Source organism: Phodopus roborovskii, unplaced genomic scaffold (assembly GCF_943737965.1).
Source record: "Phodopus roborovskii unplaced genomic scaffold, PHOROB, whole genome shotgun sequence".
NCBI lineage: Eukaryota > Metazoa > Chordata > Mammalia > Rodentia > Cricetidae > Phodopus > Phodopus roborovskii.
The window spans coordinates 2,275,837-2,290,976 of NW_026126613.1; the positions used below are offsets into that span (position 1 = coordinate 2,275,837).

At 42.3% G+C, this 15,140-nt stretch overlaps 1 protein-coding gene across 2 annotated transcripts in view; it reads right to left on the minus strand.

Moving 5' to 3' along the window:
- Aig1 (androgen induced 1) overlaps positions 1-15,140 on the minus strand; it is a 208,747-nt gene that overhangs the window by 37,145 nt on the left and 156,462 nt on the right. The window contains exon 4 of one of the 2 annotated variants that reach the window (XM_051206172.1): positions 1,998-2,113. The exons of the other annotated variant lie outside the window; for it this stretch is intronic. Within the exon in view, the coding sequence (XP_051062129.1) occupies positions 1,998-2,113 (116 nt within the window). The remainder of the gene's footprint in view (positions 1-1,997; positions 2,114-15,140) is intronic. 2 annotated transcript variants of the gene reach the window in all.

The window sequence follows — 15,140 nt, forward strand, 5'->3', positions numbered from 1 at the left end:
CATCTTGGCATGAGGGTGAGGTTCTGGAATGTTCGGATACAACACTGGTATGCTATCATAAGATTTCATTTCCTGAATCACTGCGTGTGTCACTGGTATGCTGGGCTCCAGGACAGTCTGGAAGAGACCAAAAGCTAGTACCGTTTTTGACAATAATTAAACCCTCGGATTTATACAATGTGACATGACTCGAGGGGCATTGTTTAGCTCTTGGCAGAGCTACATAAATGCCTAGGGCAGAACACCAAAGGGGGGTGGATCTACTTTGAAAGCTCTCTCTGAACAAATCTGAGGGAATTTGCTGGTTAATGCAAGGACATGTCTAAACAAGTACTGGTTTGCCGAGGGAGTACACGGGGCTGGCAAGCCTCACTTGGCACAGGGAACATGAGTAATGCTTCATTTTAACGAGGGATCTTGGGGGTCTACAATGAGGCCTGTGCGGTATTTCCCATGTGCTTCTTTGGAACTCAGGCTGATTGTATACCCAACGGGAGAAAAGCCAGCAGAAAGAACACAGTTCGCGAGACCTCCAGGCTCCACAGGGTCCTTTCACAGCACATGAATACATTCTCAGAAATCCACCACAGCTCCCAGAGAGAGCGTCCCTGCCCGTCATGTAAGCCACTGCAGTGTGGTGATGATCTTGTGGGATGGCTGCTGGGGAAGAGAGCTGGCCATGAAGGCCAAAGGCAGTCCCAGATACCACTCCTGAATCACTGAGTATCTCCACATTCAATTCCTCTGACAGCTAACAGTCTTTGAATGTCAAGTTCATATCTAAGATACAACATCATTTGTTTACATATCATCAGCGGGATAAATCTCTTGGACTTTTTCTATCAGAGAAAGTCAGTATTTAAGATTCTGGGCAGGAAATAAATAAACAAACACCCCCAACTATAAAGTAAGTAAGAAAACAAACTTCCCAAGTCCTCACAAATAGCCTCTCACTAGCTGGTGGTCTGCCCAAAGGCAGAAGTGAACTCTACTGCCTGCTTATTCCGAGGTCTGTACTCTATCACTTATATCCAGACATATGTTATTTTTCCCTGGTGGTCAATGTTCTTTCTCCTCAGGTCTGGGATATCCTGTTATTGTTAATATGGTGTGTGTGAAGTCCTATCCTGACTACTCTCTTCAAGAGTTCTAGACTGGCTGGAAAGAAATGCTCCATGGAGACTGGGCCTCTGAGAGAGCTTAGGGTCTGAGCTGGGTTAAACACCATTGTGAGGTATTTGGAAGAATGTTATCCAGGGCTCCAGGCCGAAAAGAGGGGATGGTGATTCTAGAACCCAGGACAAAAGAATCTCAAGAGGAAGAGATACTCACAGGAAGAATCCCCTCTTTCTGAGCCAGTACATCAAAGAGGACTTGGAATTATAAAGAGAAATTAAAAAATTCTCGGTTTTAAATAAATGAGTACATCAAAGTGTTGAACCATGACAAACACTGAAGCAAAAATTCTTAAATTCGGTGCTACATGCTTGGAACTTCAGTGTGCCCAGCCGATCACATGCAGATCTCATATGGTTCATTTACCCCAATATCCAAATACAAGTAAGCTGCATGCATTCTACCGATAATAGATCATTTTTGAACAGGTTTTAAGTAGGTCCACAAAAATGTACATTTTCACTTACGTTGGTTGGTGCAACCCTCACTCCCCCAACCAATAACAACAACAACAACAACAACAACAAAAATCTCCAGCAAAAGAAAAAGCCTTTAAGCTATAAAACTAGAGTCCAAGAAAAACATTTAGTTTGAAAACAAGTTGAAAAACGTAGCCCTGGAAGGCGCAGTGCTTACATGGGATTGTTCAACAAATTCCTGCTGTGTGAGGTTTGGCATATATTTCTAAAAATATAAGCATCTGGTGAAACAAGACAAAGGCCAGGTCTTGGACCAAATGAGGCACACAGCATGAGTCTGTTAGTGATTATATCCACAATGCAGTCTGTGCCCACATTGAGCGGTGCAGAATCGGTCCTTACCATAATATGTAGGCCACGGAGAAGGTGCATATGGCGGCGAGCCCGCTGCTCCTGCTGGGGTACTGATGGTGGGATGTCCTCATCTCGATTAATATGAAGGGTAAAACAGTTGTGTGCTGTAAAAGAGCAGGTAAGATTAGATTCTTATCATTGCTTCTCTACAGTAATATCTCTCTCCAATGGGACAGGGAATGGTGTAGATTCCCTGGGAAGACCCACGACAGACAGCCAAGCATAGTTCTCCCGCAACTGCTCCACGAGTACTTTTTTTTTTGTCTGTATCTAAAGTTTTGAGTATTTTATTTGATATTAACAATGGGAAATGTTTATAACAAAAGAGGGGGGGGCTGAAGGAAAGATAAAGACCAAGAGACAGACAGTACAGTACATTTTCATGCCACACTCTCCATTTACACAGTCCAGCTCCCCCCCCCCCAACCTCCCCCTGCTCCGCTTCGGGAATGGAACAGTCCGGCTCACCATTGAGGTGTGTCTTTGCACATCAAACAGAGTAATCAAGACACCCCCATAGGCATGCACAGAGCCCACCTCCAGGTGACTCTAGAGCCTGTCAAAGTTACAAAGAACAATAGCAGTCACGGTGTGTATGTGCCTGTTTTTCTTTTCTGTACTAACCCTACATAGTTATGATCACACTGTGAACACAGGTTTGTTTGGGGCTTAGCATGATGCCGTAGTTCAAGAATACTTAAAAATGTAAGTTATATATGTTCTCCTCTGTGTGTGGGTGGGTGTGTAAAGTGAAAATAGCATTTCTTCTTCCCTTTTATTGAAAATAGATTTCCTTTTCTCCCTGATTACTGTTTTCTTTATCTGCTCCTAGCTCTTGCTCACCTCCCGTCACATCTGGATCCATACCTGTTCTGTCTCTTGTTAGAAAACAAACAGGCATCTACGGGATGATCGTAAAATATAATGAGATAAAACAAAACAAATTGGAATAGGACAAAACAAACAGAAGTAAAGAATCCAAGAAACACATACAGATAGACACACACTCAGAAATCCATTTAAATTCAAAACTCAGAGCGATAACATGCAAGTAAAACCTGTAGGGTAATAATAAATAAACAATTAGAATTCAAACAACAAAATCCCTGACATCATCTGTATATATTTTTAAATAAACACAAAGTGTTTCCCTGTGGTCTTCAAACATCCTCACTGTTATTGATCTTTCTTTTTCCCTTACCTTTCTTTCCCTACATCCAGATAAGTCCTGTCTGAATTTTCCCACCTTCCACCCCCAAACACTTGTGATCTACTAATACCCTTCCTAGAACTCGTTCTCCAACCCCTTCTCCTCAAGGTCATTGTCTACTTTCCTGGCTTCCACGGTTACTCCAGGTTATATATTCAAAGCTACAGATTTGGAGCTATGATCTGTAAATAAGAAAACACACAGTTTGTCTTTCTGGCTCTGGGCTACCTCACTCAGTACAGTATTTCCCAGTTCTATCCATTTACCTGCAAATGGCATGATTACACTTTGCTTTACATCTGAAAAGAATTCTGTTGTGTTTGTACCACATTCTCATTATCCTTTCGCTTTTATTTCCTGCATCTTGTGAATAGAGCTGCAACACACACGGTCAAACACATCTCTCTCTGTAGTAGGATGTTGAGTTCATACATATATGCCAAGGTGTGGCATAACTTGGCCATAAGATGGATCTGATTTTAGTTTTTGAGAATTCTCCACACAGATTTTTGTAGTGATTGCACCAGTTTTCATTTCCACCAATGGTCCAACAGGGAATGAGGGTTCCTCTGTCTCCATCCTTGCCAGAGTTGACCGCCTTACTGACAGTTGTTTTATCTTAGCCCTTCTGACTGGGGTCCAATGAAATCCCAGAGTAGTTATCAGTTGCTTTTCTTGATTGTTAAGCATGTTAAACACTTTCAAAGTTTTGTTTTGTTGTTTTTGTTTGTTTGTTTGTTTTTCGAGACAGGGTTTCTCCTTAGTGCTTTGGAGCCTGTCCTGGAACTACTAGCTCTGTAGACCAGGCTGACCTCGAACTCCCAGAGATAAGCCTGCCTCTGTCTCCCTAGTGCTGGGACTAAAGGTGTGCACTACCAATGCCTGGCTCAAAGGTATTTTTTTTCAATGATTTAAAAGATTTTATATGATAAAAGTCCTAGAGAAAATAGGAATGGAGAGACCATATCTCAACATAAAGGCTATATATGACAATCATCCCATATCATCCTAAATGGAGAAAGACTTGAAGTAATCTTATTAAGACCAGAAACAAAATGGGGCTGTGCAATTCAACACACTGTTCAAAGTTCCAGCTAGAGCAGCTTATCGCCATTTAATAAGGATCAGGATAAACAAATAGGCCGAACAAATGTTTATTCAGGGAGAGTTAACTTACAACCTAGGCAGACGAACACCAGCAGGTTCTACCGGATGCTCTCCTCTCTGTGTACCGCGAGCAAGAGAGCTTTCCCAGGCCTAGTTCCACAGGTCACTTCCGCCCCTGGCTCCACCCCCAATGGGCATGGTCAGTGCCACAGAAACAGACACACTACAATTCCCCTTTTAGTCTAAATAAGAGATTTAGGCTTGATTCAAAACTATATATAAAACAGTGAATAACAAGTGTGCTCTAAGAAAAGGAAAATTGAGAACAAAACAACCAACATATCTAGTCCTAGGGTGAAGGCATAACAGAGTTTACAATAGAGTTGTCCTAAGCTGGAAAGTCTAGTACCTAACATATCTAACTAGGAAGAGAGAATAATAGTTGTGATAGTTTAATCTTCAACCTCATCAAGACCTGAGAAGGAAAATAACAATACTAGGGTAGACAGGAAGTTGCAGATGGGCAACTTCCAAAAGGTGCAGCAAGGACAGAAACAGCATGCTACCTGGACAATCACCCAAGGTCTCACAGCAATGTTGGTACAGCCAGTTTTGGCTAAGGCCTAGAGTATCTGACAGACCACAACAACAGCAGGGAGTTAGAAAGGCTGTCTTACCATGACTTGGCAAGGTTCAGTAGTCTTCTATGTTTGTCTTCTGCAAGCACATAGGGCCACATGTCCAAATCAGTGGTCAAGGTGGGGGCAGTTCTTTGCCCAAGAGGCCATTAGCCGAAGCGAGGATGGATTCCAGAAGGAGCTACAACAATGTCCAACATGTTTTCGTGAAAGTGCACAGTGCTGTCAGGATCAATGGTGTCTCATGTCAACGGAGTACTAATATTAAAACATTTAAATACTATGTTTTGCAGGTCTATGAAGTGATCGAAGATTAAGCATTTATGTCTGACTAATCTTATAAGTAAAGGAAACCTGGGTGAAGATAATCTGTAATACTCAGGAACCTAGCTAAAAAACTGAATGAAACTTCCCTGAGTAAAGCAGGGACAAATACCTAAGCAATATAACTATGTACGTGTATATATACATGTAAATCCCTAAAGCAGAGGTAGAGTAGAAATGTCTAGTAGAAATGTATAGACAAGAAGTAGAACTATAAAGGGTAGCATGATAAAAAAAATATCCTAAATTGTATAAATATACAAAATGTCTTGAACATAAGTAAAATTATACATACTTAGAATATGGTAAGGATAATGTTCATAAAACATCATAAATGGAAAGATTTTACACAATATAACAAAAATGTCATATACAATTCTTCTGGGATAGGAATATAAAATTAATTTTACATAGGTTACCAAAAATAAGAATATATAACAATGTAGGCTGTATAATACTAATATCTCACTATAGTAAAATAATTCACAAGAAGATAGGCTAATCTACCTATATCCCATCTAAACCATACCTTTCCCAACTATACCCTATTCCTGTCTAAAAGAGATACCCAAGTCTAAGCATCACCTTCCATACCCAACCCTAAGTTACTAAAACCAACCCTAAGAAGGTGAATATTATCCCTAAATTCCAAGAGTGGGGAAAGGGGGAGTCGTTATCTTAAGATTACTTCCTGCTGAAATGGGACGATGATAGGTAGGAGAAGAGAGTTAACAGGATACAAATAGGACCAGAAGTTGAATTATCCCTATTCGCAGGAGACCATCCTAAAAATTCTACAGGAGAACTTCCAGAAGTAACTAATACTTTCATCAAAGTGGCTGGATACAAAATGGACTTACAAAACCTTTCTGTATACCAATAACAAACAATGAGGAAGAGACTATGGAAACACTATCATGCACCAGAGCCACACCAACATCCAGGAATAAACCTAGCAAAGGCAGTAACAGACCTCTGAATGAAAACGTCAAATCTCTGAAGAAAGAAACTGGGGAAGGAAAGAAATTTGTGAAGTTTTAGCCATTTTAGAAATTCTTTAGGAATTCCAATCTTGACCTAAACTGCCTAAAATTTGCTATGTGGATATTGTCAAATTTATAGAACCAATCCCTGTTCTTGGGCAGCAAGGGACAAAAGGCTTTCAGCTTTTAATTTATTAGAAGTGTCATTGTATACATCCTTTCTTTCGACTGATAGATTGCTTCTTTAGCATGAGAGGCAATGAAGACTCCAAGGCTCTCACTCTCAAATCTTGTGTGTAGCAGCATCGCAGGAAAATGAAGAGTTTGTAGCAGTTTGCACCTGCCCTGTGTAGCTACCGATGTGAGATCTGAAAGGAGAATCCCAAGGAGCTGAATGGAACATTCCTTTGTCCTTCTGATTTAGTGGCTACTGTACATCCCAAGCATGGTGGGCCAGGGCAGAGATGGAACTGGCCACATTCAGAAGGTTAAAAAGAAGAAAGCCTTCAATTTTCTGAATTTCCCAAAGACCAAATACTCTTGGTATTGGAATCTAATGGAAAGATATATGATATGGTCTGAGGTCTTACAGAAAACTGAATGCCCCCCAACCCCCACCTCTCCTACCTCAAAATGGAGACATTTTGAGAGCGCAAAGGTGAACGGAACGGACAATGGACCCATCAGTAGTCTCTGTCCTGATTTCTTGCACCATTGTTTGCATATCCGAGGAAAGAGCAGGAAATAGAATGTTATGACTTTCAAACTCTAGCATTTTAGCAAAATGGAATGAGGTGGCAGGTAAGTGTTGGCAGGTGAAAGACACATTGGGGATATCAAGATAGTATTTTTGGGAAAAGTTTCAGGCTCGTATTTGTAGAGAAAATAGAAAGCTGTGGTTTTGTAATAAGTAGTAAAGTGCCGAACATTCTTGGCCTTGTCTTGGCATTGTCTTCTACATAGCATCTCTCTCTGAGTATCCATTAGCCAGAGTGTGACATTCTATGGGTGTAAGATGAGTGACTCCACAGATGGCTAGCTTTCCTTTCACCTTCTATCTTTCCTATTCTCATTATCTGGAAACAGTACAATCAGCTCTGTAGGGAACTACACAGAAGCACTGCGTGCTAAGGCAGAGATGGAATGTGTTTTACAGATGGATTCTACTGGGTTTTTCCTTTTAATCTAGTTACCGCAGATGACACTGGCTGGGTATTTCACCAGCAGTTAGAGATATCAGCAGTAACATTACCGAGTAAAAATCAAAATGCATGTCTCCTCAAATGTTGCACGGAAAAAGGCCTGCAAATTGTACTTTAACTCTGAGGACAATGTTGACCCTGAAGGCCTGGGTGCATTATAAGTGACAGTGTTTAGGATCTGAGCTGGTTATTCTGAAGACATTTCTCACCTGTACTTTATTCATTCATTCGAAGTGAGTGGACAATGAACCACTTTTCTATGAACATAGTGCAAACAACCAACCCCAAATATGTTCACTTGCCCAGGTACTTCTTTGCACCTAGCATCCCTGCGGCTGCTCAGATGTACTTGGCAAGGCCACACTGTGCTTTTCTGCTGCCAGAAAGGAAGTGCTTTGAGGAAAGGAAGATGTGACAGCCCACCACATCACTGACATGCAGTGCGTGAAAAGGGGGCAATGAATGCCATCGGTGCCACAACCAGTGACAAGAGGCCTTGGTGTGGCTAGCTGCACATGCGAAGATGCGGCTAGTGGCAAATTCCAAGGGAGATTTTATTCTAGCAATTTATTTCATCATTCATAATTTTCATGTACAAAGGAATATACAGTCCTCCATCTATCCAAACATTTTTTTTTGTACAAATCATTCTTACTTATGTATAGTATACATCAACAAGACAAACATAGTGCCATGCAAAAAATTGGTAAGTTATGTGTACTCCAGCTGGAAGTCTGGTGCATCCAACTGGTGCATCCAAAAGGATGCTTACTTGACAACTCAATGTACAAGGACCCCAGTGCCAGTGGACTCCCAGGTAGTGCTCCCCCTCAAGGACTTGAGCATCAGGATACATTTTCAGTTAGGACCATGGCTGCATGGAAATGGAGAGCTTATATTTTGCTTGCTGGGATATCTGTACCACTTAGAAGGGAGCTTGGCCTATAGGACACATAATAAATATGTCATAATAATTTTGAAATCATGTTCTAAGGGGACACTTGTTATGAGTAGTTTTTCCTGCCAGGCGGGTCCCACCATCGCGCCAGCCCCAAATAACACACAGGGATGCTGTATTTGATATAAAGCTGTTGGTCTGTTTCTAATGTTTCTTATTGGCTAGCTCTGTCTTAATTATTAACCCATTTCTATTAATCTAAGTATTTCCGCGTGGTCTCATCTTACTGGAGAGAGGGCCCAGTATTTTTCATTCTTCTCCCTCCATCCTCCATCTTGAATCTCTTCCCTACTACTTCCCGCATCCTCCTTGTCTCCTAGTCCCACCTATCTTGCTTTCCTATTGGCCAACAGTGCTTTATTCATGAACCAATAAGAGAAACACATTTACAGAATGACATCTCCCATCAGACATTATTAAATCCAGACAATAAAATGCTCGTGTTATCTTGCAAAGAGTATCCCAGAGATGCTAGGTGTGGAAGGTTGATTAAAAACCGGCTGTTTGAGCCCACCTTCAATTCTTCACCTTGCATTAGAATCACACATGTGTATGAACCTAGAGCCTCATGCATCCTAGGCAAGTGATTGGCCACCAAGCTACCTTTCCACCTCCTTTCACTTTTTATTTTAATACAAGGTTTCACTAAGTCACCCATGCTAGCCTTGAACAAACTCTCCAGTCTAAGCAGGCCTTGAACTTTTGCCCCTTCTGCCTCAGCCCCAACCAAGTAGTGGGAATTATAGAACTGTGTCACCAGGCTTGTTCCAGAACTGTAGTTTAGAAAGATACAATAGTTGAATAATACTATACTTAGTAACACTCTGATAGAGATCATAGTCATTGCCTTCCAATAAACCAAGCTATTTTAGTTGAGGTTCATAAGAACCCATTGTCCTTCCCTGATAATGACGTTGTCGACTACCTTGTATCCCATCCAAGAGCCTTCACCTAGTAGCTGATGGAAGCAGAAGCAGACACCTACAGCTAAACACTGAGCCCAAACTCCTGGAATCCAGTTGCAGACAGGGAGGAATGATGTGCAAAGGGGTCAAGACCGTGCTGGAGAAACTCACAGAATCATCTGACCTGAACAAAGGGGAGCTCATGGACTCTAACCTGATAGCTGGAAACCAGCATAGGACTGACCCAGACTCCTTGAATGTGGTGTTAGTTAGGAGGCCTGGGCAGTCTATGGGGTCTCTGGTAGTGGATCAGATTTTATCCCTAGTATATGAATGGACTTTGGGAGCCCCATTCCACATAAAGGGATATTTTCTCAGCCTAGACCCATGGGGGAGGGCCTGCGCCATGACCCAAATGATATGACAGACTTTGAAGATCCCCATGGAAGGCCTCACCTTCCCTGGGGAGCAGAAAGGGGATGGGATGGGGGTTGGTGGGGGGAATAGGGGAGTAGTGAGGGAACTGGGATTGACATATAAAACAAGTTTGTTTCAAATTTAAATTAAAAATTTAAAAAGAACCCTCAAGGTCTTTGTTACAGAAAAAAAAAAAAAATGAATTTTTTTGTAGTCCCTGTAGCATACTGTTATCTCAACAACAGGAAGCAATAAAAGTGTCTACCACGAAGCCACAACGCAGCGGTGTGGACACAGTAACGGGTAGCTGGAAGCAGAAAGAAGTATGGTCTATTTCCTAAACACGAGTAACCACTGAAATTGTACACTGTTCTTCCATAGAGGAGAGAGAAATATGGAGACTGTTTGGTCACTAGTTAGAAAGAATTGTTCTTTGCAGTTTTTGTTACTATGAGTTGAGCATGGCTTATTCCCCAAGGGCTTGTGTGTTAGGATATATGGTCTTCCATGTAGTGATGCAGGGACAGTGAACCTTTAAGAGGCGGAGTCCTCATGTCATTAGAGGCATACTCTTGGAAGAATTTGTGAAGCCCAACCTTTCTGTAGAGAAATGTGGTCTCTTCCATCCACTTACACTCCAACCTAAGATATCGCCTATCGTGATGTTATCACCAGAGCTGAATCTCCAGAATTATGGGCTAAATACACCCTGTTCCTTTATAAAGTTTACCTGACTTAGGTAACTAATTATAGCAGAGGTAGTCTGACTTGTTTCTGGGTACTACGGGAGTGGCTGATTGCCCAATGAGTGAACTGATCATACTAGGTCTCCCATAACCATGCCTTATCAAAGTCTGCAGGAGGGGAACTTGCACATTCTGAAGCCTAAAATCACACTTTGCAGAATAAGGGGATGGACTGACTTAGTGCCCATTGAAGGCAAATGTTCTAAGTTTGGTTTTCACAGATATTGGGACTGAGCAATATATGGTACAAAAGACACTGATCCAAGGCCCATGATGCTTTTAGGGATCCAAAAATAAATTATTCATTTCTTTTGAGGCCAGAAGGACAGACAGAGCTTTGGAGTTGAAGATTATGTTTACTTTCTCCCATTCGGTCCAATCAGCACACAGGGATAGAGATGGAAAGCTCTCTGAACACAAAATGGTCCAGGCCTAAAATCTAAGGGTAAGGTCTTGCCATAACTGCTGGATTTAAAACAAACAAAACATTTTTTTTTCTCATTCAATTCACATCTTCTTAAATATATCCAAAGACAAACTATTTAAGCCTTAAAAATAGAATAGTCCTTGCCATAAAGAAAAATAACCACAAAACACACAAACACACACACACACACACACACACACACACACACACACACACACAGAGAGAGAGAGAGAGAAAATTAATCAATATAGGCTGCTCACCAGACATGTTTGTGGGTCCAAGACCCTGATTATGAGGCCTTGGGTGTATTAAATGGGGATGCTAATAAGTTTGAGAGGGGTATTAAAGACACATTAACATGAAACAGAGACTTTCCTAGTGGAACCAGGAGGACAATGAACAGGGTGATTTAGAGATACGTAATGCCAGGGCTACGTGCCTTACAGCTTACCTTGCATACTCACTCCTAGGGTTTGGCTATAAGCAGGAACTTGAAGTCCCCCCAAAGAGCCATGTGGTGAAGGCTTGATTCCCAGCTTGAGGCTGTTGGGATACCGGAAGAAGTGGGATCTGGTGGGAGGTATTCAGGTCACCGGGAGTGTGCACGAGAGAGACCCTGCGGGAACCTGGTCCCTTTCCCTTCTGTGCGTCATTTCTTGGCCATGAGGTAGTTAGTGGCTTTGCTCTGCCTCCCATGCCTGCCAAGAGCAGCAGAGCCAGCTAATTATGGACTGAAACTCCAAAACGAAGAGCCAGAACAAACCTTTGCTCCTCTCCGTTGATTGTCTCCGAAGTTCATTAGAGTAACCATAAGCCGATTAATACAAATACAGTCTGTACATTGGGATACCCTAGATTAGGTTGTGGATACGATATAGAACTACCAGATTATTTGTGAATGGATGGGTTTTTGCCAAAAATATGGTAAGTAGCAAGTCCTGGTACTTACGTAGGAAGAACGTACTTGTTCCTTAACAGTATTAAAGAAACAGGTTTACGCTGTGCATGGATACAGACTGTAAGGCTTTTATGACTATTTGTGTTGTCCACCAGCAACCTATACATAAAGAGAAGTTTAACAAGCAACCTTTATTATTGACTCAGAGAAGGATGAAACTACATATGGTGGCACAAAATCAGGGGAAAAGGGATGGGTGGATTTGAGGACATCTCAAGGTAATTTTACATACCTAGAACTGACAGCTATAATCAAAAGCAGAGATAACAAATAAGATTCAGGGCCCACTCTCTGCCATTTCTCCAACCATTCTCCTCTAAAAAACACCCCCCCCCCAGGGGAGTACATCTCTCTTACTATGTGGACGCTAGACAAAAGTTATTTCTTCATTGGAAGAAAAGTCAGCTTTGGAATGTGGGGCATAGTAAGCAGCTTTGTTCAGTGATAGGGACAAAGCACTCCAGTGTCTACCATTATGCATCTGGAGGGCACAGGTAGACTCCATGGAACTGTCACACTCATAGGTCCATCACTTATGGTGAGGGTATCTAAATTTCTTCCAATCCCATGACAATAGATGATCACAGATCCAAGGATGCCCCGGATGCCCCTGTACATGTGCGTGTGAGCATCCCTGTGTGAGTACACATGACAGTGGGTGCCTGGTACCTTTGTGCACCCAGACTGAGGGCATGAGCAGACATGGGACTGACATTGCCCGAGAGGATGGCATGAAGCGGTCCCTAATGAGGAGCATCAGGTTTACAGGTCTGGCAAAAATAAAGCAATGTGAAACCCTGCCCTGGTGCATAAAAACAAACAAACAAAAACCACCAACAAAAAAACCACACACTCAGATTACAACTTGAATTTTTGTTTTTCTTTTATCACCTTGGTCACTTATATAAGAAGAGGGGAATAAATTGAGAAATCTTTATTTGGTAATAAACCAAGAAGGAACCTCCAGGTTTAAGAAATGAAGTCATATAATTTGAAGTGATAGAAAGAGTCACATCATAAAAAAAATGGGAAAACCGCAAGACACTGGCTGACTCACTGCCCAGCTGACTTCTGCCCTCTGAACACAAGCCCAGTGCTGGACCAGCACGGGCAAACCTCTTGGGGGCCACTGTGAATTCAGAAGCAGTGAGGCGTGTCTCTGGTTTCAGGGGGATGGAACCAAGACTCCAGGCAGCTGGGAACCAAGGGATGCAGGTTCCTTTGGGTGAACTGACGTTCTCAGGGTGTGATCCAGTGGCAGGGGTGTGGGATAGGAGTGGGAGTGGGGGATGGGGAGGTACACCCATGTTAAAGGCTCCACGAAGGCTGGCTGACTGATAAGGACTTGTGTGATTAGGGGGGAGCTAAAATGTTGCCCCTCTGAAATCTTAGGCTCTCTTCATAATCCATCTCTTCTTCTTCTGCACTAGCATCCTCGAGACTATCAAATGCACTTTTTTTTGGTGGTGTGGGGAAGCACAAATAAAGGACCAGGGTCCACCAATCCAACAGCTAAAACATGTTATCAAAAAATATGTCAATTTAGGACTTTGTGTTCTGTTACTATAAAAGCATCATATAAATGTCACCATGTTGGACATGTTGCTTAGGTTAACGTGAATTGTTTCTGGGCCATGGTGGTCATATTTGACTCCAGCATCGGTTTTTCCTTATTCTCTTTGAGGTTAAGAGCTGTGTTTCCCCATGGGCAGTATCAAACCCAAAATCTTACTTCTACCTCTGACTAAATGTTTTATTCTGAAATTGTTGTTATTAATTCTATTAAATGGTCAGTTCAAGGTGTGCCACCCCTGAGCCGACAAACTAGAGAGTTCACGATGGAAGAGCTATTGCTTTCAATTGCTAAGGTGTCTTTCCAGATGCTTCCTCTTGCCATAGGGCTTTTCTTTCCTAGGTGCAGAGGTACTGGTTTTAGTTTGGCAGTGCCTGTGAAGTGGATGTAGAATCTATTTTGATGGTGTCTTTGCGGCATAGTGTTAAGCATCTGTTCCTGCTTTCTGTGACATCCAGTTACTTGACTTTTTACTCAGGAGCAACCTCCTGTTTGAAACAAGTTTAAAAAATTGGGACCCAGGGTCGAAAACACAGGTTCAGGTGCAACCAACACACTGGTCCAAATGTTGCAGGCACTTGCCAACTTCTCCATAGCCCGAGTTCGCAGTTTCAGATGATTCAGCTCTGACATCGGTTCCAGCAACTTCGAGGACATGTTTGCAATCTCGCGAACAAATCAACTAAATGGTGTCACACATTAAACACAGACATGCATATTTTTGCATCATGGAAACAATTACACTGGGACAGTAACAAACTGGAGGGGCTGTTATAAAAGATACATTCACATGTATATTTAAAGCAACTTGAGGATAGCAAATTCCTTTTGCTGCATCTTCCTAATAACTGAATTCATGAGGCACCGAGGGAGGGTCTACAACATTACAGTGGGCTCCACTGCGCTGTACATTTTCTCCTTATTTGCAGTTCAGTATCTCGTGAACCAACATTAATAGCTTTGTTTTTTTTTTTTTTTTTTTAATGGATGCCAGTAATGGTGTACACTGTACTATAAAATGTTACAGTGGAGTTTTCAGCGGCCTAGCTCTCACTTCTGGGAACATGTCACAATTACCACTGTTCGTCCTCATAGCCTAGTCCCCCTAACTGATCCCTTGGACAGAAAAGTGATGAGTGTGGTGAGCTCCAGGCATGGGAGACACGGTGCCAAGTTCCCCAACTCTCTAAACTAATTTGGTGGGTCAAGAAAAGATTACACACAGCCGCACACCTCCAAGCTGGATTTCTACAGGGGCTGGCATACAGAAAAACGGGTAAGGGAAGGAGCCGGCTCACAGGAGCGAAAGTAAATCACGTGAAGGCACAACGCAGTGCATCAAAGGGACGTTACAACTGCATCGCCTCAGAACACACGCCACACGCGTGAAGGGGAGGATGAAGGCAGCTGCAGGCTGAATTTGGGGATTTTTTTTTCCTTCATCGGGGCCAAGTTCTTCGCTGTCCAAAAGCCCGAATTTCTGTTGTAGAATTTAAAGTACACAAAGATAAGGGAAACCAACTGGATATCAATCTTAGAAAGGCCAAGCTAGAGGCAGAGTGGAGGACGGGACAAGGAGAGGAGGGATTTAATTGCCATGGTGTGGCCCTCTCTGATCAGTTTCTGTCCTGGGGATTTTTGCCAAGGAAGGAACTCACTGCTCCTAAGGACTTTGTCTCTTTC